The sequence below is a fragment of the Haliaeetus albicilla genome, chromosome 29, assembly GCF_947461875.1.
Source record: "Haliaeetus albicilla chromosome 29, bHalAlb1.1, whole genome shotgun sequence".
Classification (NCBI taxonomy): Eukaryota; Metazoa; Chordata; class Aves; order Accipitriformes; family Accipitridae; genus Haliaeetus; species Haliaeetus albicilla.
In genome coordinates this window covers 2,455,469-2,481,262 of record NC_091511.1, presented here as the reverse complement: position 1 = coordinate 2,481,262, position 25,794 = coordinate 2,455,469, and the positions used below count along the sequence as shown (strand labels likewise).

The 25,794-nt window shown below is 58.9% G+C and overlaps 3 protein-coding genes across 6 annotated transcripts; 2 read left to right on the top strand and 1 right to left on the bottom strand.

Moving 5' to 3' along the window:
• Nucleotides 1-711: 711 nt before the first annotated feature.
• TUBB (tubulin beta class I) lies at nucleotides 712-7,956 on the top strand. Its single transcript, XM_069773813.1, has 4 exons — nucleotides 712-909; nucleotides 4,017-4,125; nucleotides 4,366-4,476; nucleotides 5,754-7,956. The coding sequence occupies exons 1-4, from the start codon at nucleotides 853-855 to the stop codon at nucleotides 6,809-6,811; spliced, it is 1,335 nt and encodes a 444-aa protein (XP_069629914.1). The 5' UTR covers nucleotides 712-852; the 3' UTR covers nucleotides 6,812-7,956.
• A 537-nt stretch (nucleotides 7,957-8,493) lies between these two features.
• On the bottom strand, nucleotides 8,494-16,980 carry FLOT1 (flotillin 1). The gene is made up of 12 exons (XM_069773814.1): nucleotides 16,803-16,980; nucleotides 16,629-16,704; nucleotides 16,291-16,381; nucleotides 15,654-15,797; nucleotides 14,402-14,521; nucleotides 13,650-13,745; nucleotides 13,006-13,158; nucleotides 12,308-12,489; nucleotides 11,629-11,674; nucleotides 11,312-11,449; nucleotides 9,182-9,346; nucleotides 8,494-9,065 (listed from the first exon to the last, which is right to left on the bottom strand). Exons 1-12 carry the CDS (start codon nucleotides 16,843-16,845, stop codon nucleotides 9,033-9,035), a joined length of 1,287 nt encoding a protein of 428 aa, XP_069629915.1. The 5' UTR covers nucleotides 16,846-16,980; the 3' UTR covers nucleotides 8,494-9,032.
• Nucleotides 16,981-17,603: 623 nt separating this feature from the next.
• Nucleotides 17,604-25,236, top strand: LOC138682566 (class I histocompatibility antigen, F10 alpha chain-like). Of its 4 annotated transcripts, none has more exons than XM_069773818.1 (8): nucleotides 17,604-17,620; nucleotides 22,413-22,676; nucleotides 23,433-23,708; nucleotides 23,786-24,058; nucleotides 24,144-24,242; nucleotides 24,393-24,425; nucleotides 24,702-24,758; nucleotides 24,937-25,236. In XM_069773818.1, exons 2-8 carry the CDS (start codon nucleotides 22,439-22,441, stop codon nucleotides 24,948-24,950), a joined length of 990 nt encoding a protein of 329 aa, XP_069629919.1. In that variant the 5' UTR covers nucleotides 17,604-17,620; nucleotides 22,413-22,438; the 3' UTR covers nucleotides 24,951-25,236. The 4 variants fall into 4 exon arrangements, with proteins under 4 accessions (XP_069629919.1, XP_069629917.1, XP_069629918.1 ...); XM_069773816.1 differs by lacking the exon at nucleotides 17,604-17,620 and adding an exon at nucleotides 21,645-21,819 and having other exon boundaries at nucleotides 24,726-24,758; XM_069773815.1 differs by lacking the exon at nucleotides 17,604-17,620 and adding an exon at nucleotides 21,646-21,819.
• Nucleotides 25,237-25,794: the final 558 nt, after the last annotated feature.

Sequence of the window (25,794 nt, the reverse complement as noted above, 5' to 3'; positions counted from 1 at the left end):
TACTGACCCCCCCAACTGCCCCCCTGGATCCAAAGGACCCCCCCAACTACCTCCCCAATTCTCCAACTGCCCCCCGGCTCCTAATGCCCCCCTGGTTTCTAACTGTCCCCCCCCAGTTGCCCTCCCCAGCCCTATATACTGCCCTGGGGAGCCCCAAACTGCCCCGGGGACCCCCAAATTACCCCCGAGAGCCCCGAACTGCCCCGGGGACCCACCCCAAACTGCCCCACAGGTCCCCAAACCGCCCCACAAACCCCCCAAACTGCTCCTCGCCCCCCCAAACCTGCCCCGCGGAGCCCCCAAACCGCTTCACAGGGCCCCAACGCCCGCCCCTCCCGCGCCACCGTCCCCCTGCCCCGCCCTCCCGGCTCTATTGGCCGTCACCGCCACGCGTCACCGCCCAAGGGCCGCTGCCATTGGTAGCCGCGCGCGTCCTTCCAGCGCGGAGCATAGAGAGGGGACGGACGGTCCTCCCAGAGTAGCAGCGCGGCTGTGGGCGGAGCTATCATAGAGCTCGGCGCGCAGCGCGCCCGCCTTCCAGCCACAGAGAGATGGCAGAGCGACGCCACTAAGGGAGGGCGGTGCAAACAGCGGGATTGGGGAGGGGCTCCCGCCCTCGCCGTCCAATGGGAGCGCGGTGAGCGGGCGGCGCCGTCCAATGGGAGCGCGGGGCCGGCCGCCGCCGCTTTGTCTATATGAGGCGCCGCGGGGCTGTGGGAGCCGCCATTGTCGCCGCCGCCGCGCTCGCAATAGCGCTACCGCCTTAAAGGGGCCGCGCCAGCGAATCGCCCATCAAGACCGGGTGGGGCCCACCTCTCCGTCACCGCGCCCAGCCCGACCCACGCCGCCACCATGAGGGAGATCGTCCACATCCAGGCGGGCCAGTGCGGCAACCAGATCGGGGCTAAGGTGAACAGCGGGCGGGCAGCGTCGGGTCGGAGGGGGCTGCCCTCCTCCCATTCTTCCCATGCGGCGCGGCCCCTTTTAAGAAGCCCCTCCCCGCGCGCAGACAAAGGCGGACCCGAATCGAGGCGATTTCAGCCTAAAATCGTTTCTTTCCCACCCGCCGAGGGCCTGAAATGAAAAGCTCTTGAAATAGAGAGGTTCGGCCTCAAAACGAAGCGGTTCGGCCCCAAAATGGAGGTTTCCGGCCTCAAAATGGGGGCGCTCCGCCCCTCCACCCCTTTCTTCTCACGCGGCCCCAAAATGGCGGTTTCCCGCCGCGCCTGAGGGCAGCGGCCCCCGAATGCGCCTTTTCAGCCACCAAGTAACACTTTACTAGAAAAATGTTATTTTCCCGGCTCCCTGAATTCCCCCTTCGCGATATTCGGCCCCCAAATCCCTATTTTTGCCGGGATTAGGGAATTCTCCCCCCTAAAGCGGGAGGTTAAAGCCCTCAAATTGAGCGGTTTAGCCCCAAAATAGGGGTTTTCACGCACCCCTTCCCCAAGCGTTGTTTTAAAAGCCGAAATTGTGCTGGTTTTACCTCAAAATCGTGGCATCCCGCCGCTTGCAGCTTGCTTGGCCCCAGAATGGCGGGTTTTAGCCCCTATAAAACGGGTTTGCACCCTCCTAATCAGGTATTCTGGCCACAATATAGGCGCTTTTCACTCTAAAATGAGAATTTTATGCGCCAGAATAAAGATTACTGTCCCCAAATCGGGGCGTGCCGCCCACAGCGTTTCGGCCCCGAAACGGGGGGTTTCTGCCCCAAAAGAAAGGTTTTCTAAGCCCCAAATCAAGGTTTTTCAGCCCCCAAATAGGGGCGTGCCGTCTCTCAAGAGGCTCTTTTGGCTCCAAAGTGGGAGTTTTTCACCCCCCCAAGTGAGATCCTTTTGTCTCACAACAGAGATTTTCTTTTCCAGCTCTAAAATGGGGGTTTGGGACACAAAATAGAGAGTTTTCAGTTCCTAAATGGGGAGTTTTAGCCTCAAAATCGGAGTGTCCGGCCCCAAGATGGAGGTTTTTCGGCCTCGGAATAAGCTTTGTTCGCTGAAATGGAGGTTTTAGCCCTAAAATGGCCATTTCTGCCCCCCAAAAGAGATTCCGGCCCTGAAATAAAGGTTTTTAGCCCCCAGATGATCGGTTTTGTCCCCAAAATGGATTTTTTTAATGCTAAAATGAGGCTTTCACCCCGCAAAAGCTTTTTCCAGCCCCAAAATGGAGGTTTTCAGCCTCAGAGTAAGATCTTTGTTCTCTGACATGGCATTTTCCAGTCCCCAAACAGGTTTATTTTTGCCCCCAAATGGGCTTTTGAGGACCGAAAAGGAGCTTTTCAGCCCCCAAAGGATTTTTTTCAGTTGAAAGTGGAGTTTTACGCAGCTAAAATAGGGGATTCCAGCCCCCAAAATGGAGGTATCCAGCCCCAAAATGGAGGTCCTCAGCTAAAGAATAGGATCTTTGTGCTCCCAAATGCATTTTTTCTGCCCCAGATTAAGGAGTTTTGCTTCAAAATTGAGGGTTTTTTTACTCCCAAGTAGGGTTTTTTTTGATGAAAAATGGTGCATTCCGCCCCAAAATGGATGATTTAGGCCTCGGAATATGCTCTTTTCCATGGCGGAATAATTCTTTTTCTGCTTCACAATAGAATTTTTCCACCCTTTAACATTTTTTTCAGCACCAAAATTTTTTTTTTTTTTTACACTGAAATCAGGCTTTCCCATCCCAAATGACAGTTTTTGTCCTAAAGTGGACGTTTTTGGCCCCAAAATAGGATCTTTGTGTTGCCAAACCGAGTTTTCAGCCCTCAAAATGGAGGTTTTCAGCCCCAGAATAGGATCTTTGTTCTCTGAAACATCTGAAGTGATGCTTTTTGACCCCAAAAAGCATTTTTCTGCCCCGAAATGGGGGTTTCAACCACACAATTGCAATTTTTAGCCCCCAAATTGGTGTTCCCTGCTCCAGAATTACTTTTTTTTTTTTTTTACAGCTCTGAATTAAAACCTTTTTGTTCCCAAGAAGCATTTTTCTATTTGTAAACCGAACTTTTCAGCCCCAGAATTGGCCCCCCCCCGGATTTTTTCATCCCATTATTAAAATTTTAGCTACAAAATGCTCCTTTTCTGCCTCAAACCAGCATTTTTGACCAAAAATTGTAATTTTAGCTCACTAAGCACTGCAGTGTTTAAACGCCCATAAATGCAGATTTTCAGTCTCCAGAATGATGATTTTTAACCCAAACCGGCATTTTTAACCCATTTCTCCACCATCAGCCCCAAATTGAGGCTTTTTGGCATGTTTTCACCCGCAGGGTGTGGCCCTCCCCCCCCTCCCCCCCCCATGACCTTGGGGGGGTGTTGGGGTCCCCCGGGTGCCTGCCCCTCCCCCACCCTTTGTTCCCAGCTGCCCCACCCCCATGGGCAGATTTTGAGGAGGGAAATTGAAAATTTGGAGATGTATCTTTTTTGGAGGGAAGGAGTCGGTATTTTTTGGGGGGGAAAGGCAAATTTGGGGTGTTTCTGAAATTAAACGTTTTTGGAAGCACCTCCGCATTTCAAACGCTGTTTCCGGTTCCCGCCTGCCCGTTTTTTGGGGGGGTTAACGCCCATGTTTGGCCACGCCCCTGCGGGTGGTGAGGATCTGCCCCTTTGGAGGCGGGCCCCACCCCTTGAAAACAGACCCCGCCCTCTGAGCTTGGCTCCTCCCCCTTGCACAGGTCCCACCCCCAGGGTTGGTCTTCCTCTAGGAGTGGCCTCCTCCAGTGAGGCCGCACCCCCTTTTGCAGTCCCCACCCCCTGGGCTGCCTCCTCCAATAAGATTCCACGCCCTCTCAAGGCTCAGCCCCCAGCGTTGGTTCTTCCAATGAGGCTTCCCCTCCTCCTACCGGCTCCACCCCTTTAGGCACACTCCTAGATCAAGCTCCACCCTCTATGTAGACTCCTCCCACCCCAAGACTGGCCCCACCCACCCTGAAGCCCCAGGGGAGGACCCAGACCTCCCACCCTCCCCGCCTGAAGGGACCCAGGCATCGGCAGGGGTGGGGGCGGGGCCTTTCTGACCCCGCCCTTTGTCCCCAGTTCTGGGAGGTGATCAGCGACGAACACGGCATCGACCCCACTGGCACTTACCATGGTGACAGCGACCTCCAGCTCGACCGCATCAGCGTCTACTACAACGAGGCCACCGGTACGGTGTCGCCCTGCCCCTGTCACCCCCCGCCGGTGTCACCTCTCTGTCCCCATATCCCACGCCCCACCCCCTCATCCCTCTCTGTCTGAGACCTGATGTGCTCAGCTCACCCATTCCCCTCCCCCACCCTCCTTCCACCTCCTTGGGTTTTGGGGTGGTTTCTGGGGGTTTTGGGGGTGGAGGGGTGACGCGGGGTTGTCACCATCACCCCCCTCGGTGACACGGTGGTGTTCCCAGGGGGTAAGTACGTGCCAAGGGCCATCTTGGTGGACCTGGAGCCAGGCACCATGGACTCAGTGCGCTCGGGACCCTTCGGGCAGATCTTCCGGCCGGACAACTTTGTTTTCGGTGAGTCCCCGTGTTGCCCTGTGTCCCATGGGGTCCCCCTTGTCCCCCTGCCATGTCCTCCTAGGTGACTTTGGGGTGCCCATTGTTGCAGGGTGGCAGTTTCCTTCATTTGGTGGCTATGAAGCTTCCAGTGGTGGCCACCTTTGGGTGATGATCACCATGGGATGGAGTGGCGGGTCCCCACCGTGGTGGCCCATGGGTGCCCTTCCCAGTGGAATGACACATCCCTCCTTGGTGGCCTTCATGTGCTTGTCACAGTGGGGTGGCAGGTCCTTATTGTCCCCTTCTTGGTGGCCAGTGTCTATCCGTATGTCCCCAGAGCTCTACTGGGAGGGTTATTGGCGTCCCCAAATCAGGGAAATGAGGGTCCCTTAGGAGATGGGCATGTCGCAGGAGCTCTGGGTGCCCATGGGTGGCATGGCAATACCCAAGGAGGATGGTGGAGGTCCATGAGGAGCTCAAGGTACCCCAGGGTGGTCTGGAGGTCCCCAAGAAAGATACTAAGAGGTCCCCAAGGAGCTTAGGGTTTCTAAGGGCCAGCTGGAGGTCCCCAAGAAGAGTGATGGTCGTCCCCAAGGACCTCAAGTGTGGACTGGAGGTCCCCAGGGGTTGGAGAGAGGTCCCTGAGGTGCTCAGGGTGCCCAAGGTTGGCATGGAGATGAAGGAAGAGTGATGGAGGTCCCCAAGGTCTTCAGGAATGGGCTGGGGATCTCAAAGGAGGATGATAGAGGTCCCCACGGTTCTTGGGGTTCCCAAGGGTCTGGTAGACACACCCAACAAGGGTGATGGAGGTGCTCAAGGCTCTTGAGGGTGGGATGGAGGTCCCCAAGGAGCTCAAGGGTGAGCTGGAGATAGGCAAGAGCAATGAAGGTCCCCGAGGCCCTTAGTGTCCCCACGGATTTGCTAGACATCTTCAGAGACAGCGATGATTGTCCCCAAGGAGCATGAAGTCCCCATGCGCGGGCTGGAGGTCCCCAAGGAGGGTGATGGAGGTCCTCAAGGGTGGGCTGGAAGTCACCATGGAGGGTAATGGACGTCCCCAAGGAGTGCAGGGTCCCCAGGGGTTGGATGGACATCCCCAGGGAGGTCCACAAGGGTGGGATCCAGGTCCCCAAGGTGATGAAGGTTGGCTTGAAGGTCCCCAAAGGTGGGATGGAGAGCCCCAAAGTCCTCAAGGTTGGCCCAAAGGCCTACAAACTGAACAACCAAAGTCCCCAAAGACCTTGGTTTCTCTCTGGGAGCTCCTCCATGATGTCCCCACCATGTCCCCACCCCAGGCCAGAGTGGCGCAGGCAACAACTGGGCCAAGGGTCACTACACGGAAGGGGCCGAACTGGTGGACTCGGTCCTGGACGTGGTGAGGAAGGAAGCGGAGAGCTGCGACTGCCTGCAGGGCTTCCAGCTGACCCATTCGCTGGGTGGTGGCACCGGCTCCGGCATGGGGACCCTCCTGATCTCCAAAATCCGTGAGGAATACCCCGATCGCATCATGAACACCTTCAGCGTCGTCCCATCCCCCAAGGTGTCAGACACGGTGGTGGAACCCTACAACGCCACCCTGTCTGTCCACCAGCTGGTGGAGAACACGGATGAGACCTACTGCATCGACAACGAAGCCCTGTATGACATCTGCTTCCGCACCCTGAAGCTGACCACTCCCACCTACGGTGACCTCAACCACCTCGTTTCGGCCACCATGAGCGGTGTCACCACCTGCCTCCGTTTCCCCGGTCAACTCAATGCTGATCTCCGCAAGTTGGCCGTCAACATGGTGCCCTTCCCGCGTCTCCACTTCTTCATGCCCGGCTTCGCCCCTTTGACGTCGCGCGGCAGCCAGCAGTACCGCGCCCTCACCGTCCCCGAGCTCACCCAGCAGGTCTTCGACGCCAAAAACATGATGGCCGCCTGCGATCCCCGTCACGGCCGTTACCTCACGGTGGCCGCCGTCTTCCGAGGTCGCATGTCCATGAAGGAGGTGGACGAGCAGATGCTCAACGTTCAGAACAAGAACAGCTCTTACTTCGTCGAGTGGATCCCCAACAACGTGAAGACGGCCGTCTGTGACATACCTCCGCGTGGTCTCAAGATGGCTGTCACCTTCATCGGCAACAGCACGGCCATCCAGGAGCTCTTCAAGCGTATCTCGGAGCAGTTCACGGCCATGTTCCGGCGCAAGGCCTTCCTCCACTGGTACACGGGCGAGGGGATGGACGAGATGGAGTTCACCGAAGCAGAGAGCAACATGAACGACCTTGTCTCGGAGTACCAGCAGTACCAGGATGCCACCGCTGAGGAGGAGGAGGATTTCGGTGAAGAGGCCGAAGAGGAGGCCTGAGGGCTGGTCGTCCTAGGAGAGCCCCTCGGCCTTTGCTGTCATTGTCATCCTCGGAGAGCCCTCGTCCTTCAGCATTGTCCTTGGAGAGCCCTTGTCCTTCACCGTTGTCCTTGGAGAGTCCTTGTCCTTCATCATCGTCCTCAGCCTTCATCAGTGTCCTCGGGGAGCCTTTCATCTTCATCATTGTCCTCTGCCTTTGTTGGTGGCCTCGGAGAGCCCTTGGTCTTCCCTGTTGCCACTGGAAAGCACTTGGCCATCGTCATCATCGTTGGAGAGCCCTCGGCCTTCGTCACCGTCTTCAGAGAGCCGTTGTCCTTCACTGTGGTCCTTGGAGAGCTCTTGGCCTTTGTCATCGTCCTCAGAGAGCTGTTGTCCTTTGCCGTTGTCAACAGAAAGCCCTCATCTTTTGTGATTGTCACCGAAAAGCTCTTGGCCTTCATCATGGTTGTCATCAAAGCCCTCGGGCTTTGCCATTGTCACTGGAGAGCCCTTGGCCTTTGTCATCGTCATCCTCAGAGAGCCCTCAGCCTTTGTCATCGTCCTTGGAGAGCCCTTGGTCTTCACCGACATCATCGTCACCAGAGAGTCCCAGTCCTTCATCATGGTCACTAGAGTCCTTCGTCATCGTCACCAGAGAGTGCCAGTCCTCCATCATGGTCACTGAAGAGCCCTTGTCCTTTGCCATCCTCATTGTCACTAGAGAGTCCTTGTCCTCACACAACCCCCATCCTTCATCATTGTCACCGGAGCATCCCTGTCCTTCACCACCATCTTTGTTCCCATCCCCTCTCCGTTGTCACCGTCACCAGAAGGCCCCTGTCATTGCAGAACCACCCTCCCCTCCGGGTCACCCTCCACGTCCCCCACTGCCGGGGTGACATCGCCACTAAATTATTGCAGCCCCCAGGCACCCAATTCGCTGCTTTTTCCACCCAAACGCACCACTCCAGCTGCAGGGGGCTCTTGGGTGGCCCTGTCACCCATGTCCCCGGCCGGGGGCTCTCCTGTCCCCTCCCCCCCAACTCCATAATATTTTGGTTCATTTTTTCCCTTTTTAAGCTTTTTTTTTTTAATTTTCCTTTTTTTTTTTTTTTCATATTGAAAAGCCGCCCCCGGGCGAGGAATAAACCCGGGATGTAAAGCCACCACCGTGTCCCTTGTCCCCTTCCTGTTCCCATGTCACTTGGGGGGGGGGCCTTCAGGTCCACGTAGTGGGTCCCATGTGGATCCCCACATCATTGGGGTCTCCTCCAGGTCCCCGGGGGGGGGTGGTGGGGGTGGTCTGTGTCCCACTTGCGTTCCCCCCCCCCACCTCTAGATGTCCCCATGGGGGGGGTGACTGTGTCCTTTTTAAGGTCCCCATGTCCTTGGGTGTCCTCCGTAGGCCCTGCCTGCCCCCCCAGGTCCTTTCTGTCCCCTTTAGGTCCCTTGGGGGTGGGGGGAGTGGGAATCCCCTGTCCCCCACACCGCCCCCCCTGTGTCCCCTCTGGGGTCTGCCATAGTACCCATGTCACCTTTGGTGACACTCCCCCCACAAGTCTTCCACCTGGTGTCGCTCTGTCCCCATGTCCCCTCTGGGTCCCCCTACCATGAGCTCCCACCACTGTCCCTTTTGGGGACACCCATGTCCCTTCTGGGGGTCCCCACACCCACTGACCCCTGAGGGACCCAGGTCTGGCCAGTGCAGACGCAGCAGCTTTAATGATCTGGGGACATGGGGACATGTCCTCCACCCTGGGGACACACCAGCCCCTGAGGGGGTGAGTGGGGATGGCACTGGGGGTTGGTGGCACTTGGGGGACACATTAGCACTGCGGGGTGGTGGCATCTTGGGGGCACAGTGGGATCTCGGGGTGGTGGCACCATGGGAGGACACTAGTGCAGTGGAATGGTGGCACTTTGGGGATATGGTGGCACTGTGGGGTAGTGGCACTTTGGGGACACAGTATCGCTGGGAGCTGGTGGCACTTTGGCGAGGAGGTTCCAGGAGATGGTGACACCATGGGGACAGGGGCTCCAGGAGGTGGTGACACCTTGCAGGTAGGGTGGCATGGTGGCACTTTGGGGACACAGTATCACTGGGAGGTGGTGGCACTTAGGCGAGATGGGGGTTCCAGGGAGTGGTGACACCGTGCAGACGTGGGATCCTGGGGGTGGTGTCGCCTCACAGGCAGGGTGGCACCAGCATGTAGTGGCACTTTGGGGACGCGGTGGCACTGGATCAGGCCTGGCACTCGGACTTCTTCTGGGCGGCCTGTGGGGACAGACGGGAGACTGAGGAGCGGACCCAGATGTCGTGGTGTCCCCACACCCAGGGGACCCAGGTGTGACAGCCCCCCTCCCCCAAAGGACCCAGGCATCCTGGCGCACCTGGGTGACGCTGACGCCCGTGAGGGCCTCGACGGTGGCGGGCAGGCGGGTGACGACGTCCAGGATCTCCCCCGGTAACCGCGACACCCCGATGTCCCCGGAGCCACCGGCCACCAACGTCACACGCCGTGTCCCCAGCAGCGGCTGCGCTACCGCCTCTGCCACCTGCCCCCAAAACAGCGGCTTTCATCCCCAAAATACACAGATCTCCCCCCAAAATCTGCCCATGGCACCCCAAAATTCCCCTCCCCATTGCTGCCTGTTCCAAAATTGCCATGTTTCACCCCAAAATTATTTCTCAGCACCCCCAGATCACACCCCAAAATCTGCTAATAGCACCCCAAAATCCCCAGATCTCACCCCAAAATCTGCCTGCAGCACCCCCAACTCCCCCTCCCCATTAGTGCCTGTTCCAAAATCACATTTCATCCCAAAATACTCTGTTGGCACCGCAAAATTCCCACATCTCACCCCAAAATCCCCCTCTTCCATCGCTGAGTGCCCCAAAATCGCCACATTTCACCCAAAAATACTCTCTTGGCACCCCAAAATCTGCCTGTGGCACCCCCAAACCCTTCCCTTCCATTGTTGCCTTATCCAAAATCACATTTCACCTCAAAATATTCTCGGTGCCCCCAAATCCCCAGATCACATCCCAAAATCCCCCAGATCTCACCCCAAAACCCCCAGATCTCACCCCAAAATCTGCCTGTGGCACCCCAAAATCCCCCTTTCCCGTCACTGCCTGCTCCAAAATGGCCACGTTTAACCCAAAAATCTGCCCATGGCACCCCCAAATCCCCAGATCTCACCCCAACATCTGCCTGTGGCACCCCAAAATCCCCCTCCCCATCGCCATCTGTTCCAAAATCACCATGTTTCACCCCAAAATACTCTGTTGGCACTCCAAAATCCCCAGATCTCACCCCAAAATATGCCCACAGCACCCCAAAATACCCTCTTCCATCACTGCCTGTTCCAAAATCCCCATGTGTCACCCCAAAATCTGCCCGTGGCACCCCAAAGTCCCAAGATCTTACCCCAAAATCTGCCTGTGGAACCCTGAAATCCCCCTCCCTGTCACCGCCTATTCCATAATCGCCATGTTTCACCCCAAAATTTGTCAGTACCTCCAAACCCCCAGATCGCACCCCAGAATCCCCAAATCTCTCCCCAAAATCTGCCTGCGGCACCCCCAACTCCCTTTCCCCGTCGGTGCCTGTTCCAAAATCACCATGTTTCACCCCAAAATACTCTGTTGGCACCCCAAAATCCCCAGATCGCACCCCAAAATCTGGCTGCAGCACCCCCAAACCCTCCCATTCCGTTGCTACCTTATCCAAAATCACCATGTTTCACCCCAAAGTTTTCTGTCAGCACCCCCAAGCCCCCAGATCTCACCCCAAAATCTGCCCATGGCACCCCAAAATCCCAAGATCTGACCCCAAAACCTGCCTCTGGCCCCCCCAAATCCTCTCCGTGCTCAGCTGTCCCAAAATGACTTTCACCCCAAACCCACCCCTTAACCCCCCCCAATTCCTCCCTCTGCCCCTCCTAGACTGCCCCCACCCCATAGGGGCACCCTGAAACACCTCCTGGGACCCCAAAATACCCCCGGGAACCCCCAGATCCCCCCTGACAACCCACAAACCACCCCAAATCCAATGGGGGGTACCCCAAATCTATGGGGGGCACCCCAAAATACCCCATGGGACCCCAAAATACCCCCTTGAGACCCCCTAGGGACCCCAAATCCCCCCAGGACACCCCCAAACCACCTCAAATCCATGGGGGGGACCCCAAAATACCCCATGGGGAGCCCAAATCCCCCCAGAACACCCTCAAACCACCCTCCAAGTCCACGGGGGGGTACCCCATATCTATGGGGGGACCCCAAAATACTCCATCGGACCCCAAAATACCCCCTTGAGACCCCATAGGGACCCCAGATCCCCCCAGGACACCCCCAAACCACTCCTACTCCATGGCGGGACGCCAAAATACCCCCTTGAGACCCTCTAGGGACCCCAGATCCCCCCAGGACATCCCCAAATTCCCCCCAGGACACCCCCGACCACCCCTACTCCATGGGGGGGACCTCAAACCCATGGGAGGGACACCCCAAAATACCTGGGGAAGCCGCTGCAGCACCATGTCGACGACGGCGGCCTCCTGGTACTGCGCGAACGCCTCGGCCTTTGCTGCCGTCTGCGCCGCCTCCGCCCGCGCCCGGGCAGCCACCGCCGCCGCCCGCGCCGCCCCCGTCACCTGCGCGGCACGCCTAGGTTAGCCAGACGCCTGGGGCCCCTGTCATGGCCCCGCCCCGGCCCCACCCAGACACCTGGCTCCCCTGTCACACCCCGCCCTGGCCCCACCCAGATGTCTGGGTCCCCTGTGACACCCCACCCCAGCCCCACCCAGAGACCTGGTTCCCCCCCCAGACTCACCTTCATGGCTTCAGCCTCAGCCTCTGCCTGCATCATCATCTGCGACCTGTGGAGGGGTGGGGCTTGAAAAAAGGGGTGGAGCTTCGAGGTGGGAGGGGCAGGAGGTCTTCCCATAAGGTGGGGCTTAGAGGGGTGTGGCCTCCCATTGAGGGTGTGGCCCAGGTGATACCCCGGGGGTTTGGTCAGGGGGCTGTGGCCTGGTGGAAGGGGGCGTGGTTCTCCTAGAGGGGGCGTGGCCTCCCTTCAAAGATACATGGCTTCTCTTAAAAGGGGCATAGCCACCGGAGAAGCCTGCTTCATAGGGGTGTGGCCTACAAGGGGGCAGGGCTCTCTTTTAAAGGGGCAGTCTTCTCTTAAATCGGCCATGACTTCCATGGGGTAGGGCCAACCAAAATGGGGGTGTGGCTTACTGGAAGGGGGCGGGGCTCCCTTCAAAAGGGGCACCACCTCCCTTAAAAAAAAGCATGACTTCAGAGTGATGGGGCCCAGTGTCCCTTTAAAGGGGCATAGCTTCCCTTAAAGGGGAAATGGCTTCACCCACGGTGGGGGGACGCACCAAGATGAGGGTGTGGCTTGGAAGACTGGGGCGGGGCTCCTCTTTAAAGGGGCATGGCTTCACCCAAGGTAGTGGGACCCACCGGCTGGGGGCGGGGCTCGCTGGGGAAGGGGCGGGGCTCACCGCTGGGCCTCGGCCAGGCGCTCGAGGCGGTAGCGCTCGGCCTCGGCGGGTTTGCGGACAGTGGCCTCCAGCTCGCGCTCACGGCGGCCGATCTCGTGCTCCTGCAGCTGCGCCTGCTGCGCCCGCTCCACCACCAGCACCTGCGCCCGCTGCTCCTCGATCTGCTGCTTCGTCCTCGCCACCTGCGCCCGCGGCACCCCTCAGCCCCGTGACGGCACCCAGGCGGGTGGAAAGAGTGCGGGGGGACCCAGGCAGTTGGGAGAATTCAAGCACCCCAAGGGACCCAGGTGTTAGGGGGACCCAGGTGTTTCGGGGTGGACACACCAAGGTGCTGCGGAGACCCAGGTGTCCAGGGGATCTGAGTGTCATGGGGGGGACCCAGGCCCCTGGGGCGGACACCTAAGCATCCCAGGAGACCTAGGTCTTAAGGGGGAACCCAAGTGTTTAGGGGGGGACCCCGGGATCTGTGGGATACAGGTGTTTAGGGAGGACCCAGGCATCCGGGGGAGGGACTCAGGCACTGTGGGGCTGCACAGGGGGGACCCAGGTATCCTGGAGAGGGGACTCAAGTGTCCAAGACCATGTCAAGGAGGGACCCAGGCGTGTGGGGGTCCCAAACATCCCACGGAGGAGACCCAGGCATGTCGGGACAGGGGACACCCAGGCACCTGGGGAGACACCCAGGTGTTCCGACGTACCTGCAACTGGTAGGCCAGGTCGGCCTGGGCCTTGCGGGCATTGACAGCGGCATCGCAGAGCGCCTGCTGCACCTGGAAGTCGCGCTGGGCCTGCGCCATCGCTGTCTCACTCAGCAGCTGCGCAGAGACCTGCTCCTGGCGTGCCCGCGCCTCCTGTGGGGACATGGGGACATGGGAGACGCTGGGGCACACAGGGACAAGGAGGAATACAGAAGGATGTGGGGACAGTAGGAGATTGGTGGGCATGGGGACACTGCAGGGACAGCAGGGGATGCTGGGGGCTGGGACATGGTCACACCATGGGACTAGAGAGGTGGGGGAACATTGGGGGACATGGGGACACCAGGGGACAGGGGAGATACTGGGAAACCATAGGCACGGGGACATTGAGAGGGGGCCCATTAGGACACAGGGTGTTGCGGGGGGGCCAGGAGGAGACCGGGGAGCCCAGGGACATTGAAGGGGGACATGGAGACATTTAGGAACAATCTGGTGACATCAGGGGTGTGGGGGGGGAGACGACACTGGCACATTGAGGGGGGATCTACAGACCTCAGTGAGGAAATGGGGGGGGACGTGGGCACATACAGGACACAGGGAGGGGGCCCAGGGGGACTTGAGGGTGATAGAGGTGACAGACTCACGCGGATGCCGGCGTCCCGCTTGGCCTCGGCCTCCCCCACACGGGCATCGCGCTGGACCTGTGCTGTGCGGCCCTTCCCCAGCGAGTGCAGGTAGTCCTGGGGACAAGGGGACATGAGGACACTGTCACAATCCTTGTCTGTCCCCAACCCTGGCCATCTATGCCCCAGCAAGCGCTGGTGGCCCTGCAGACACTGGAGACAGCCCCATTCCTGTATGGTGTCCCCATGTCTGTCTGGATGTCCCCAGTCCCTGCACCCACCCTGGTGACCCTATTCCTACCCAGGAACAGTGTCCCTGTCCCCATTCCAGTGTCCCCATCCTTCACCTGATGTCCCCACCCCCATATCCCTGTTCCCACAACACCATTTCTCTGTCCCTGTCCCACTGTTTCCATCTCTCTGTCTCCTTTCTCTGTCCCCACGTCCCTTTTTCTGTGACCCCCATCCCTGGGTCACTGTCTCCATCTCTAGGTCACTGTCCCCATCCCCACAGCTCCCTGTACCTCCATGTCCCCAGCCCCACTGACCCCACCAATGCCTATGTTGTGCCCACCATGTCCCTGGTGCCACTTGACCATTGTAGACATCCTTCAGGATGTAGGTGACCACACTGATACCCACATCCCCACTGTGTCCTGCCTGGTGCCACCTGGTTGTCATGGATGTCATTTAGGGGATACCTAACCCTGTTGACACCCTTGATCCCACCATGTCCCCTTGTGTTCCCCCTTGTGTCGTCCCCCCGGTGCCACCTGGTCATCGTGGATGTCCTTCAGGGTGTAGCTGACCACGCTGATCCCCATGTTGACGAGGTCGGATGAGGCCACTTTGAAAACCTGTTCTGAGAACTTCTGCCGGTCCTTGTAGATCTCCTGGGGGTGGGACACCAAGGGGTGGGGCTTAGGGTGGGTGGGGGCATGGGGGCGTGGCCTCCCAAGGGGGTGACCACCAGGGTAGGGCTTGGGTCAAGGGGTAGTGCTCCCACCAGGGGAGTGGCCTCAAGAAGAGAGAGTGTGGCCTCCATGAAGGGTGTGGCTTCACAGGCTAAGGGACCTCTGCCAGCATGCCTAGGGGCGGGGCTTCCACCGGGGGGAGGGGCTTTGGGGGGTGGGGCACCCACTGGGGGTGGAACATCAGGGGCAGGGCTTCCACGGGGAGGGCAGGGCTTCCACGGGGAGGGCAGGGCTTCCACGGGGAGGGCAGGGCTTCCACGGGGAGGGCAGGGCTTCCACGGGGAGGGCAGGGCTTCCACGGGGAGGGCAGGGCTTCCACGGGGAGGGCAGGGCTTCCACGGGGAGGGCAGGGCTTCCACGGGGAGGGCAGGGCTTCCACGGGGAGGGCAGGGCTTCCACGGGGAGGGCAGGGCTTCCACGGGGAGGGCAGGGCTTCCACGGGGAGGGCAGGGCTTCCACGGGGAGGGCAGGGCTTCCACGGGGAGGGCAGGGCTTCCACGGGGAGGGCAGGGCTTCCACGGGGAGGGCAGGGCTTCCACGGGGAGGGCAGGGCTTCCACGGGGAGGGCAGGGCTTCCACGGGGAGGGCAGGGCTTCCACGGGGAGGGCAGGGCTTCCACGGGGAGGGCAGGGCTTCCACGGGGAGGGCAGGGCTTCCACGGGGAGGGCAGGGCTTCCACGGGGAGGGCAGGGCTTCCACGGGGAGGGCAGGGCTTCCACGGGGAGGGCAGGGCTTCCACGGGGAGGGCAGGGCTTCCACGGGGAGGGCAGGGCTTCCACGGGGAGGGCAGGGCTTCCACGGGGAGGGCAGGGCTTCCACGGGGAGGGCAGGGCTTCCACGGGGAGGGCAGGGCTTCCACGGGGAGGGCAGGGCTTCCACGGGGAGGGCAGGGCTTCCACGGGGAGGGCAGGGCTTCCACGGGGAGGGCAGGGCTTCCACGGGGAGGGCAGGGCTTCCACGGGGAGGGCAGGGCTTTGTAAAAGGAGTGTGGCTGGCCCCCAGCAGCAAGGTTGGCCCCCAAGGGGTGTGGCTGGGCCTCCCCCCCCCTCACCTCCACAGTCATGTGGGCCATGATGGCGCGCTGGTGGCCCTCGAGAGTCTCTAGGGCGATCTGGGCGATCTCGCTCTCCGACTTGCCCAGGAACATCTGGCAGGCGGCTGCCAGCATCTCCTTGTTCTGCCCCTGGATCTTCACCTGAACCCGGCCAGGAGAACAGCCAGCCTTGCACAAGCGCCTTGCACGCTCACACACACCCTTGGCATGCTTGCACACGCCCTGAGGGCAGAGGGTCCCACCGCTGCAGCATGACCCCTTTAAGAGCTGTAGGCCCACCATGATTAGGCCCTTTTAAAATGCTGCTGCTCCTTATCGAAGCAGGGGATGGGATGACAGCGCCCTTTTAAGAGAATGCTTTCCCCCCCCCCCCCCTTGCAGGGGGTCGGGGGGGGTGCCCACCACTACAGGACCCTTTGAAGCGGATGCTGCCCCCTCCCAGAGAGTGCTGGGGAGGGGGATTCCCCATGGCAGGGCCATTTTAAGGGACACCCCCTCCCCCCAACAGCACTGGGTGGGGCCCGCCCCAGCACCACTTAAAAGGGACAGCACCAGTCCCTCCTGAGGAGGGGTGGTGGCAGCTGTAGGGACACGGGGGACGGGAACATGGGGGGGACGGGGACAGGGGGGTTACCTGAGCGATGCCGGTGACGGAGATAGGGACGCCGTGGCGGGTGTACACCTTCTCACTGCGCACGTTGAGGGTCAGGGTGTTCAGGGAGATCCTGGGGGAGGACGGGTCACCCCACTGTCACCCTGTGTCCCCCATATTCCCTCTCATGTCACCACATCCCCCCTCCTGTGCCCCCTCCCCCAGTTCCTGTGTCACCCCCCCTTGTCACCACATCCCCCCCTCCTGTGTCACCCCCCACCCTCCCTCCTGTGCCCCCCCCCCAGTTCCTGTGTCACCCCCCCTTCGTGTCACCCCGTCCCCCCTCCTGTGCCCCCCCCCGCCCCAACGTGTCCCCTCACCGCTGGATCTGCTGCAGACACGGCACCACCAGCACCCTCCCCCCAGCCACCATGACAGGGGGGCTGCGGCAGAAACCTGTGGGGACATAGAAGTAAATGGCGACCCAGGAATCCCGGGGCAGGGAGGGGGATACGACACCCAGGAGTCTGGGGGGGGGGGCGACGGCGACTCACCCGACACCACCATGGCCTCGTTGGGGCCACACGTGAAGAACATCTCGGCGGGGATCTGCGGGGAGACCCCGAAATGAGACCGGGGGAGCCGGCACCCCCCCCGTCGCCTCAGCCGCTCCGGTCCTCCCGCTGAGGCGCGGCCCCACCCACCGCGGAGCCTCCACGATCCCGACAACCTCCGCGGCAGAGCCGACTTCCCTCCCTTTCTCCCCGTTCTGCCCGGCGACCCGGGACGTCACGAGTTGCTCGCCTCTCTATTGGCCGCGCCGCCAAAGGCGGGAAAGGTGGTCTACGGCTCTGTGAGGAGAGAGGGACGCCATGTTGTGGCCGGACGGGTTGGGAGTGGGGTGGGCCGGTGAGTCGGGGTGGGATGAAACGGTACTGGCGGAGGAGAATGTTACCGTAGGGTTTCCTGGGGCCGTGCACAAACACTTGCAGAGACCTCTCCGGTGCTGGGGGGTGTGTGTGTGTGTTAGTGTTATTGTAGGGTCTCTTGGGGCCGTGCACAAACACTTGCAGAGACCTCCCTGGTGCTGGGGCGGGGGAGGGGGTGGAATGTTACTGTAGGGGGCTTGGGGGCACTTTACCCCCACGGGCACAGTTACTGTTTCCACCAAATATATTGTTAGCAAACCCAGCTGCGTTTTAATGCTGTTTCACCCACATCTGCAGTTCCCTCTGGGGTCGCATCTGAGCTTCGGGGTGACTCGGCACTTTGAAACACGGTCTGCAGCTGGGTGCTGTTGGTCTGCATCTCCAGAAATGCAAGCGGACCCGGTGTCCCCCGCCACTTTCGTCGCGCTGCGGCTCTCCACCAGGTTGGTCTTGCTCCTAGCAGAACTTGGGGGTCAGTCACGGCAGAATAAGGTGGCGATTTTGTCCTTGGGTGGGGGGTGGCTGGAGCTTGTGCTTGTTGGGGATGTGAAGGTCAAAGGTGACCTGGGCTACAGTGACCGTGAGGTGGCAGAGCTCAGGATCCTGAGGGCGAAGAGGGTGAAAAGCAAGGTCGCAACCCTGGACTTCAGGAGAGCACTTTGACTTCTTCAAAGATCTGCTTGGAAGAATCCTGTGGGATAAGATCATGGAGGGAAGGATGTTACCAAAATAGATTTGCTTGTGTTTTTCTTTTCTTCTAGTTCATACCTGGGTATCAGAAAGAAGGTAGCAGAAGTACACACTAGCTAAAACCCCCAGTTTGGCTTGGTGTTTTCTCACAGCAAACCCACTTGTACAGGCAAAGTCACTCTTGGTCAAGTTCTCTTGCACAGGGCTTTGAAGCCATCTTTACCTTGTAGCTTTTTCTTGTATAATAAGCAGAGGGCCCAAGAAAACTGGTTGATGTTCACAGATGACCTCTGTGTTTCCCATGTTCCACCCCCTTGCTCAAGAGACCACTTCCACTGGGGCTGGCAGAGCTGGAGGTGTCCATTTGCGCTTGTGGGGTGTAGCACCAAGTAATTTAAAGGCACACAACAAACACATACAGAAAAAGCAATAAATGTATCTCTACAATAATGCTTTGAATCATGTGCCCACCCATCCTGTCAGGGAATTAAACCACTCAGCCCACCAGGCACCACCAGTAGATTGTTTTGTTTGATGCATTAAGTCCTGGAGATGCTGAATGTCATCCTCTATGCTGGCTGATTCATCAGTTATGTTGAAGAAACACATGCCTTTGAAATCGAAGCAGTGTTTATGGTGTCAAAGGAGGAAATGGTCCACTGCCAATCAGTTTTGTAATGTTCATTGGTATGTGACCACTACCTACTCAGAAAAAGTAGCAATGAGGAACACTAATACCAAAATCACTTAGCATAGCATAATTCTGTAATACAGCTACTGGGATTGGCATGCCAATGAAGCACGTTGTCAAAAGATCTGCAGCTGTTAATCTTCCCTTAATAAAAAAGGCAGACGAGTTAGTTACAGTAGAGGCTAATGAAATCCAAGTATTTGCATGTTGATCTTGCGGAAATGTATGCAGGGCACATGCTTGTCGTACAAGATGACAAAGCACGACGAGCCAACCTGTGGTAAGGGAGGAAAACGGGAGTGTTGTCTCCTTGCAGTAATACATATGCTGTTGCTCCAGCTCTTTCAGCAAATATTGGTCCGGGTTTGAAAAGCTGATGTGGGGCAGTTGCCCACATGGATTGGAGAGCTATGGCTAGGTCTTTAAAGTCTGAGGGAGATAGGGCCCCTTTTATTTTGTCCCACCCTTTCACCAGGCCTTCCAGGTTGGGAGTGGGCAACCAGTCCATCACCTCCCTGGGGATGATTCCCTTTGAGATACCCTCTGTCCGCAGTGTATGTCTTTTATTGTCAGGAGGCCGTGTCAACCTCGTCGGAGGTGGGAGTCGAGAATCGCACAGGGGCTTAGGTTCTATTTCTCCATTCTCTTCCACCCTCCTGAAGTCTGCTTTAGATTTTATGTCTCCCTGAGTGGTGAATCCCATCCGTCTCCTGTAATTAATCAATTCCTGTGTTATTTCTCCCCATGTCATCTCTGGGGGGCCTCCCCTTCTTCGGGGTGCTCTCAAGCGATCTTGTAGTTGTACTGTATACAATTTCAAGGCATCAGGCAGTCCCCCTATAAGAGGATGCAAGCTTTCAGGGTCTGTCGCGTATTGCATGGGAGATGACTGTTGTGGAACCAGGAATCGATCGTGCATCAACTGGAGACAGGCAGTTTTTTGTGCACTCTCCAAAATGTGACCCACTGTAGGCGTTTTAATTGAAAAGGGGTCTCCCCTCTCCATAGGATCCAATCCACATGCCCAATATGCTACTCTTTGGGTCAGGGACCACAGCTTTCTATTGTCATCTGTAATTAGGAAAACTCCCAGACCCCAATATCCCCTTGCCTTATCCTTACTTAGCAGGATGCGGTCATCCCCAGCAAGGGATATTCTCCACATACACTCAGTTTCCATTTCTTGGGGTCCCTGGGAATATTTTTCCTGAATTTTAGCCAAATCAGTGGGGGAATAAGAGACAATGTGGGTGGTAACTTGTTGGGCTCCTCCTTGGCCACCATCCACAGTCTCGGCCTTAAATCAAAGGCTGCATAGTGACTTCCCCCATCCGAAGAGGAAACATTTCCCTTATCTATCCTAGGTCTTCAAAAGGATATGATTTTGATTCTTTTTCCCCATCAGAGTCTGCATCCACATTCTCTACACCAGTCTGGGAGCAAATTTCATCTAATTGCTCCCTTAATACCCTTTTCCACTCCAAAGCCTCCATCAGAGCAGTATGTAACCTCTGGTTAGTCACTCGCTCAGCGGCAAGTTGATCAGAGACACTTCTTGTCTCATTTTCCAAATGCTCCTGCAAAACCGTCGCTAAATCTTGAAAGGATTTTATCATCTTTCCTTCTGCTTGTCGGGTCACATGTTTGTTCCATGGTGCTGCCACAAGAATGGCTCCTAAAACCACACAAACCAATGTTATGCCAAGGGGGAAGAGTTGGGCATGGTAACCTTCTAATCTCTCCAGGAGAGAACTAGAGTCTACAGTCAGATTTCCAAGGTGGGGCATAGGGGGAGTCATACCAAGGGGAAAGAGCTGTGCACTGTAGGCACTTAATCTCTCCAGGAGAGAAGTAGGTCTATGGTCAGTTCTCCCAGGGGGGAGCATAATGGGGACACAATTACAAGGATCAGATGTTTTTAGTAGTCCACTGGGGACTACCTCTACACATGGACCTCACAGGGAGACCGCAACAAAATCAGATTATTAAGTTCTCCGAGTGCCATCTCCCCTTGTGTATGACTCCTCTCAGAGAGGGGCCACAGTAAGGACCTAGTCCCAATGATTGCGTTAGCAACACCAAGGAAATCCTGCTGACTACGCCAAAAATGTCATGACCCGGACTGGACAGACCAGGGAGTCATGCTGAATTCGGAATTCCATTGGGCTAAATTAAGGTGAAACGACATCAAACAATCAGTTAAACATTTTATTCATGACAGAAGCAAACTGCATTTGGGAGGCATAACAGTAGGTGGCGTGGTTTCTTGCAACAGGAATAGGCATGGAACTATCTCCGTAACCCGTGGTAACCATATACATCAGTTTAGGGAATAAGGAGAGAAAAGGAAAAAGAAAGAGAACGATATCACTGGCCCTGGATCCAGCATTGGTTCAGCCGGCCGAGGGGTCCAGTCAGCCGAGGGGTCCAGTTCCGGCGGGCTTGTGCACATGGGGCTTCAGTTCATGTGCTTTTACCATCTTTGCCCCTCCTTTGGGAGTGCACTTGAACTCCTTAGGCTAATTAGGTGCCCTGATCAGTTTGTGAGCCTTGGGGCTTGCGGGTCGTTTGGGGAGCAACCTCCCCATCCCTGCAGATGTGATCTTTCGCCATGCACGGTGAGCTGCCCTGCCCAGGCTATCCAAAGCAGCGTTATCAGAACAGGGAGCTGTGCACCCTCCGGCACGCCCTCCCCCTCCTGTTGCTGATGTCCAGTGCTGAACCGCTTCTCTTCACCTGTGGCTCCTTGTTAGGCAGAGTTCATGCAGAGTTCTTTGTTAGGCAGAACTTGCCCCACCACAATATTTGAGCCATTAACTCTTTCAGTCTCTAATACCCATACAGGGGACACTGGTGTGAGGGACAGTGGGAACAGGGGACACTGGGTGACTCTGGGTGGGGGGGTCCCGCGGGTGGGGTCCGGGGGTCCCGGGGATTGATGGGCTCCCGGGGGGGGGGGTCCCGCAGGTCCCCTGTGTCCCCCCCCCAGCCTCCGCCTTCTTCCAGCTCTTTCGCTTTATCCCAATCTGTGGGAATGCAATCCGCCTGGCACCCAGAAATGTCCGAGGTGGCTCTAGGCTGACGTTGGAGGGAGGGTGGAGGAGGGAGGTAGCGGTGCCACTGGGGCGGGGCTTGAGTTGTTGTGGGGTTTGGGAGTCCACGCAGTTGCGGGGTCGGAGTGGAGCAGCGTGATGGGGCTGGGACTGGAGCTGGGGCTGCTGCTGGGGCTGCTGCTGGGGCTCCTCAGCGGGGCGGCGAGCGGTGAGCACAGCTGGGGATGCGGGAGCCCTGGGCACTGGGATCCCCCTAGACCGTCCTCTTGGCACCAGAAACCTGCCTGGGCACTGGGACCCCTTCAACCCCTCCCTTTCCTACCACCCCAGTCCCCCTCCCCAGTCACAGGGACCCCCTGGGAACACTCCCCCACACCTCCGGTTCCCTCTTCCCGGGGCCCCCCCCAGATCCTCCTTTTCTGAGAACCAGGACACCTCCCCCACCCTTCCTGCTCCCTTGGACCCTCCCTTAGATCTGCTTTCTTGAACTCTGGGACCTCCCTGGCCCCCCCTTCCCAGGCATCCCAGGTACCCCACCCCTTGGACACCTCTGGGACCCCCCTTTCCTTGATACCAGGACCCTGCTGGGCTCCCCTTCCCAGGAACCAGGACCCCCCTCCCACACATAACTCACTCCTCCACCAATCACATCCCCCCCTGAAGCTGTCCCCCCCCGCATCACCCCAGTCTGCTCCCCTTGGACCCCCACTCAGCCTCAGTGTCCACCCCTGGGACCCCTCACCCCTGTCTGCCCCCAGCCCCACTGTCCCCCACCTCTAACCACTCCCTGTGTCCCCACAGAATTGCACTCCCTGCGCTACTTCCACATGGCAGTGTCAGAGCCAAGCCCGGGAGTCCCCCAGTTTGTATCCATGGGGTACGTGGACGGGAACCTCATCTCACGCTACGACAGCGAGATGGGGAGGACGGTGCCCCGGGCAGACTGGATGGTGGACAACCTGGATCAGCAGCACTGGGATGGTGAGACCCAAATCGGACAGAGGAATCAGCAGGTTTACCGCATCAACCTGGACACACTGCGGGACCGCTACAACCAGAGCGGCAGTGAGTGTGGGGCTCTATGGGGCTGGGCTGGGGCTCCGTGGGACAGGATGGTTCCTTCCCCCTCCTGCTCCGAGATCCTGCTGTGCCCCACACTACTGCCCCGTGTTGTGCTGGCCCTTCCCTGCCTGGTGTCACTGTCAGAGGGCTCTCAACCACCCTGTCCCCCAGCCCAAGGGGGTCCCGGCTGCCCTGTCCCAGCCCCACAGTGCTTGGGATCCCCTGTCCTGGATCCAGGGGGGGCTTCTGGCCACCCCAGCCCAGCGCATCCCCCCACCACACACACACAGTGCCCAGGACCCCAGCCCAGGAGTGGCTGCCACGTCCCAGCCCCTCACCATCCCCACGGCAGTCGAGACCCCCAGAACCAGAGGGGCTCCCACCCCCAGTGTCCCAGGCCCTTGCCCTCCCCATGGTGCTCAGGCCCCCATCCCAGAGCCAGAGGGGCTTCCCCCACCCCATCCCATCTCCTTATCATCCCTGGCCCCAGCATTTGGGACCCAGCCCAGCCCCATGCTGTCCCAGGGTGCTGTGGGGCTGGGTGCCAGCCCAGCCACGTCCTGGGTGCAGGGGGTCTGCGTCATGGCTTTACGTGACACCCTGAGTGCTGTGGGCCCTGGGCAGCACGGTGGGCAGCTCTCGTGCTGGTACCTGATCCCCCCCAAGGGTCATGCAGGTTTGGGGCGGGGGGGTCCGTGCCCCACTGAAGGCCCAGGGCTGCAGCAGCCCCTCAGCCCCATTTCCCTGGTCGTGTTTCAGGGGCTCACACGCTGCAGCACATGCACGGCTGTGACATCCTGGAGGACGGCAGCACCAGGGGGTATCTGCAGGACGCCTATGATGGGAGGGATTTCATCGCCTTCGACTTGGACACGATGTCATTCACTGCAGCAGATGCGGTGGCGCAAATCACCAAGAGGAGGTGGGAGAAGGACGGGAGTGAAGCTGCACGGCGGAAGCACTACCTGCAGAACACCTGCATCGAGTGGCTGAGGAAATACGTGAGCTACGGGCGGGCCGTGCTGGAGAGGAAAGGTGAGGGCGAGACGGGGACCCTGGGGACGGGCTGCTGTGGGTGCGTGTGCCGGCTCTCACCGCCACCCCCTCCCCAGAGCCCCCCATGGTCCGAGTGTCAGGGAAGGAGGCCCACGGGATCCTGACCTTGTACTGCCGCGCTTACGGCTTCTACCCGCGGCCCATCACCGTTAGCTGGCTGAAGGACGGCGAGGTCAGGGACCAGGAGACCGAGCGGGGCAGCATCGCGCCCAACAGCGATGGCACCTACTACACCTGGGCCTCCATCGAGGCCCTTCCAGAGGAGAAGGACAAGTACCGGTGCCGCGTGGAGCACGCCAGCCTGCCCGAGCCCGGCCTCTTCATGTGGGGTGAGCCCGGTGGCCTTGGGCACGTGGAGCGGTGGTGGGCTGGGGTGGTTCCCCTTCCCCTCCTCATGGTCCTGCTCTCCCCCAGAGATGGAGTCCAACCTGCTCACCATCATCCTGGCGGTGGCTTTTGCCATCCTACTTACTGTTGTCGTCGCCGGATTCGTCTTCTGGAAGTACAAATCAGGTAAAGTGATGGGGCCGGCGAGGCAGAGGGGTGCGGGAGGAAGGCAGGGGCTGGGGGGCCGGAAGGGGCTGCGGGACTGAGCTGCTGTGCTCTGGGGAGCCTCTGAGCTTGGTGGCCACAGTGGATGCTGATGCCTCTTTCTCTCTGCAGGGAGGAAGAAGAAGGGTTGTGATCCGCCATCAGGTGAGTACCGGCAGCAGGTCCGGATCCAGCTGCTGCCCAGTGTCTGGGGTGTTCTTGCGGTTCGGGTTTCTGGCTTCTGCTGGCATTTCCCGATCCCCTGTCCTCCCAGTGCTGCCCCTCTTTAAATCCCTGTAGCGGGGACGTATGGAAGAGATTGTGTCTCCTCTCTGGTGCTCACGGCTCCATCCTGCTCTATCAGTGGCTTCAGCGTGGCCGTGGCTCCCAGGCCGGCTCCTGGCACGTGCACCGTGCCCGTAGCGAGCACGGGGCTGGCAGCTCACGGCTGTTTCTCCCTCACAGGCACGGATGGCGGGGCTGACAGCTCCACCAAAGGTATGGTGTGGGACCAGGGGGGATGGACGGGGCACCCCAGGTCTTTGTGCTCCACTGTGGGACTTGCAGCCGGAGCAACACTGGGCTACAGGAGAGGGACACCGAGACCCCCAGAGCAGCAGGTTGGGGACAGACAGGTTGCCCTGGGTGACGCTGTCTCTTCCTCTCGTCCCTGCAGGGCTCACCGTCTAACTGCTCCACGAGGGGCCAGCACGTGGTTGGATTCGGCCCCCTGCTCTATTGCCGGCTGGACGCAGAGAGGTGCTGGAGGAGGCTGAGAGCTGCCTGCAGAGAGAGCTTGTCACGCTGCGCTTGCCCACCCCTGGCTGTGGTGGTGGCTCTTCTGGGTGGGTGAACATCCTATTTTCTGATACTTGGAGAGCTGCAATTATTACCAATGTTCTTTAATTTTGAGGTTGCAGCTGATTTCTTCCACGTGTGTACATTTCTTGGCGTGCGCAATAAATGATGGTCCCCATCCTGTGTCAGGCTGTGTCTCCTCACCCGATGCCTGGGCTGCGCTCACATCCTCGGGTCGAGGGCTGCGTTGGTTTTGGCTGGGATAGAGTTGATTTTCTTCATCGCGGTCCAGCGTGGTGCGGTGTTTAGGATTTGTGACCAGAACAGTGTTGGTAACACAGCGATGGATGTGAACAGTGTTGGCACAGCATCGAGGCCTTCTCTGTTTCTCACTTGGCTCCCCCGGTGAATAGATGGGGGATGCACAAGCTGCTGCGAGGGGACACAACCAGGCAGATGACCCAAACTAACGAGAGAGATTGCAGGCCGTATCACGTTGTACTCAATGACAAAAAAGGAAAAGAGGGTGTTGAGGGGGACTGGCCAGCTTTTCCTCAGGAACTAGCTGGGTATTGGTATCCAAGTGGTGGAGGTGGCGAGGTCTGAGGCCACGCAGGCAGGCATTGAGAAGAGGGTCTCCTGGTCTGAGGCCATACAGACGAGCACTGATAAGGTCCCTTGCTCCAAGGCCACACAGATGGGAACTGATAACAAGGTCTCTTGCGCTAAGGCCACG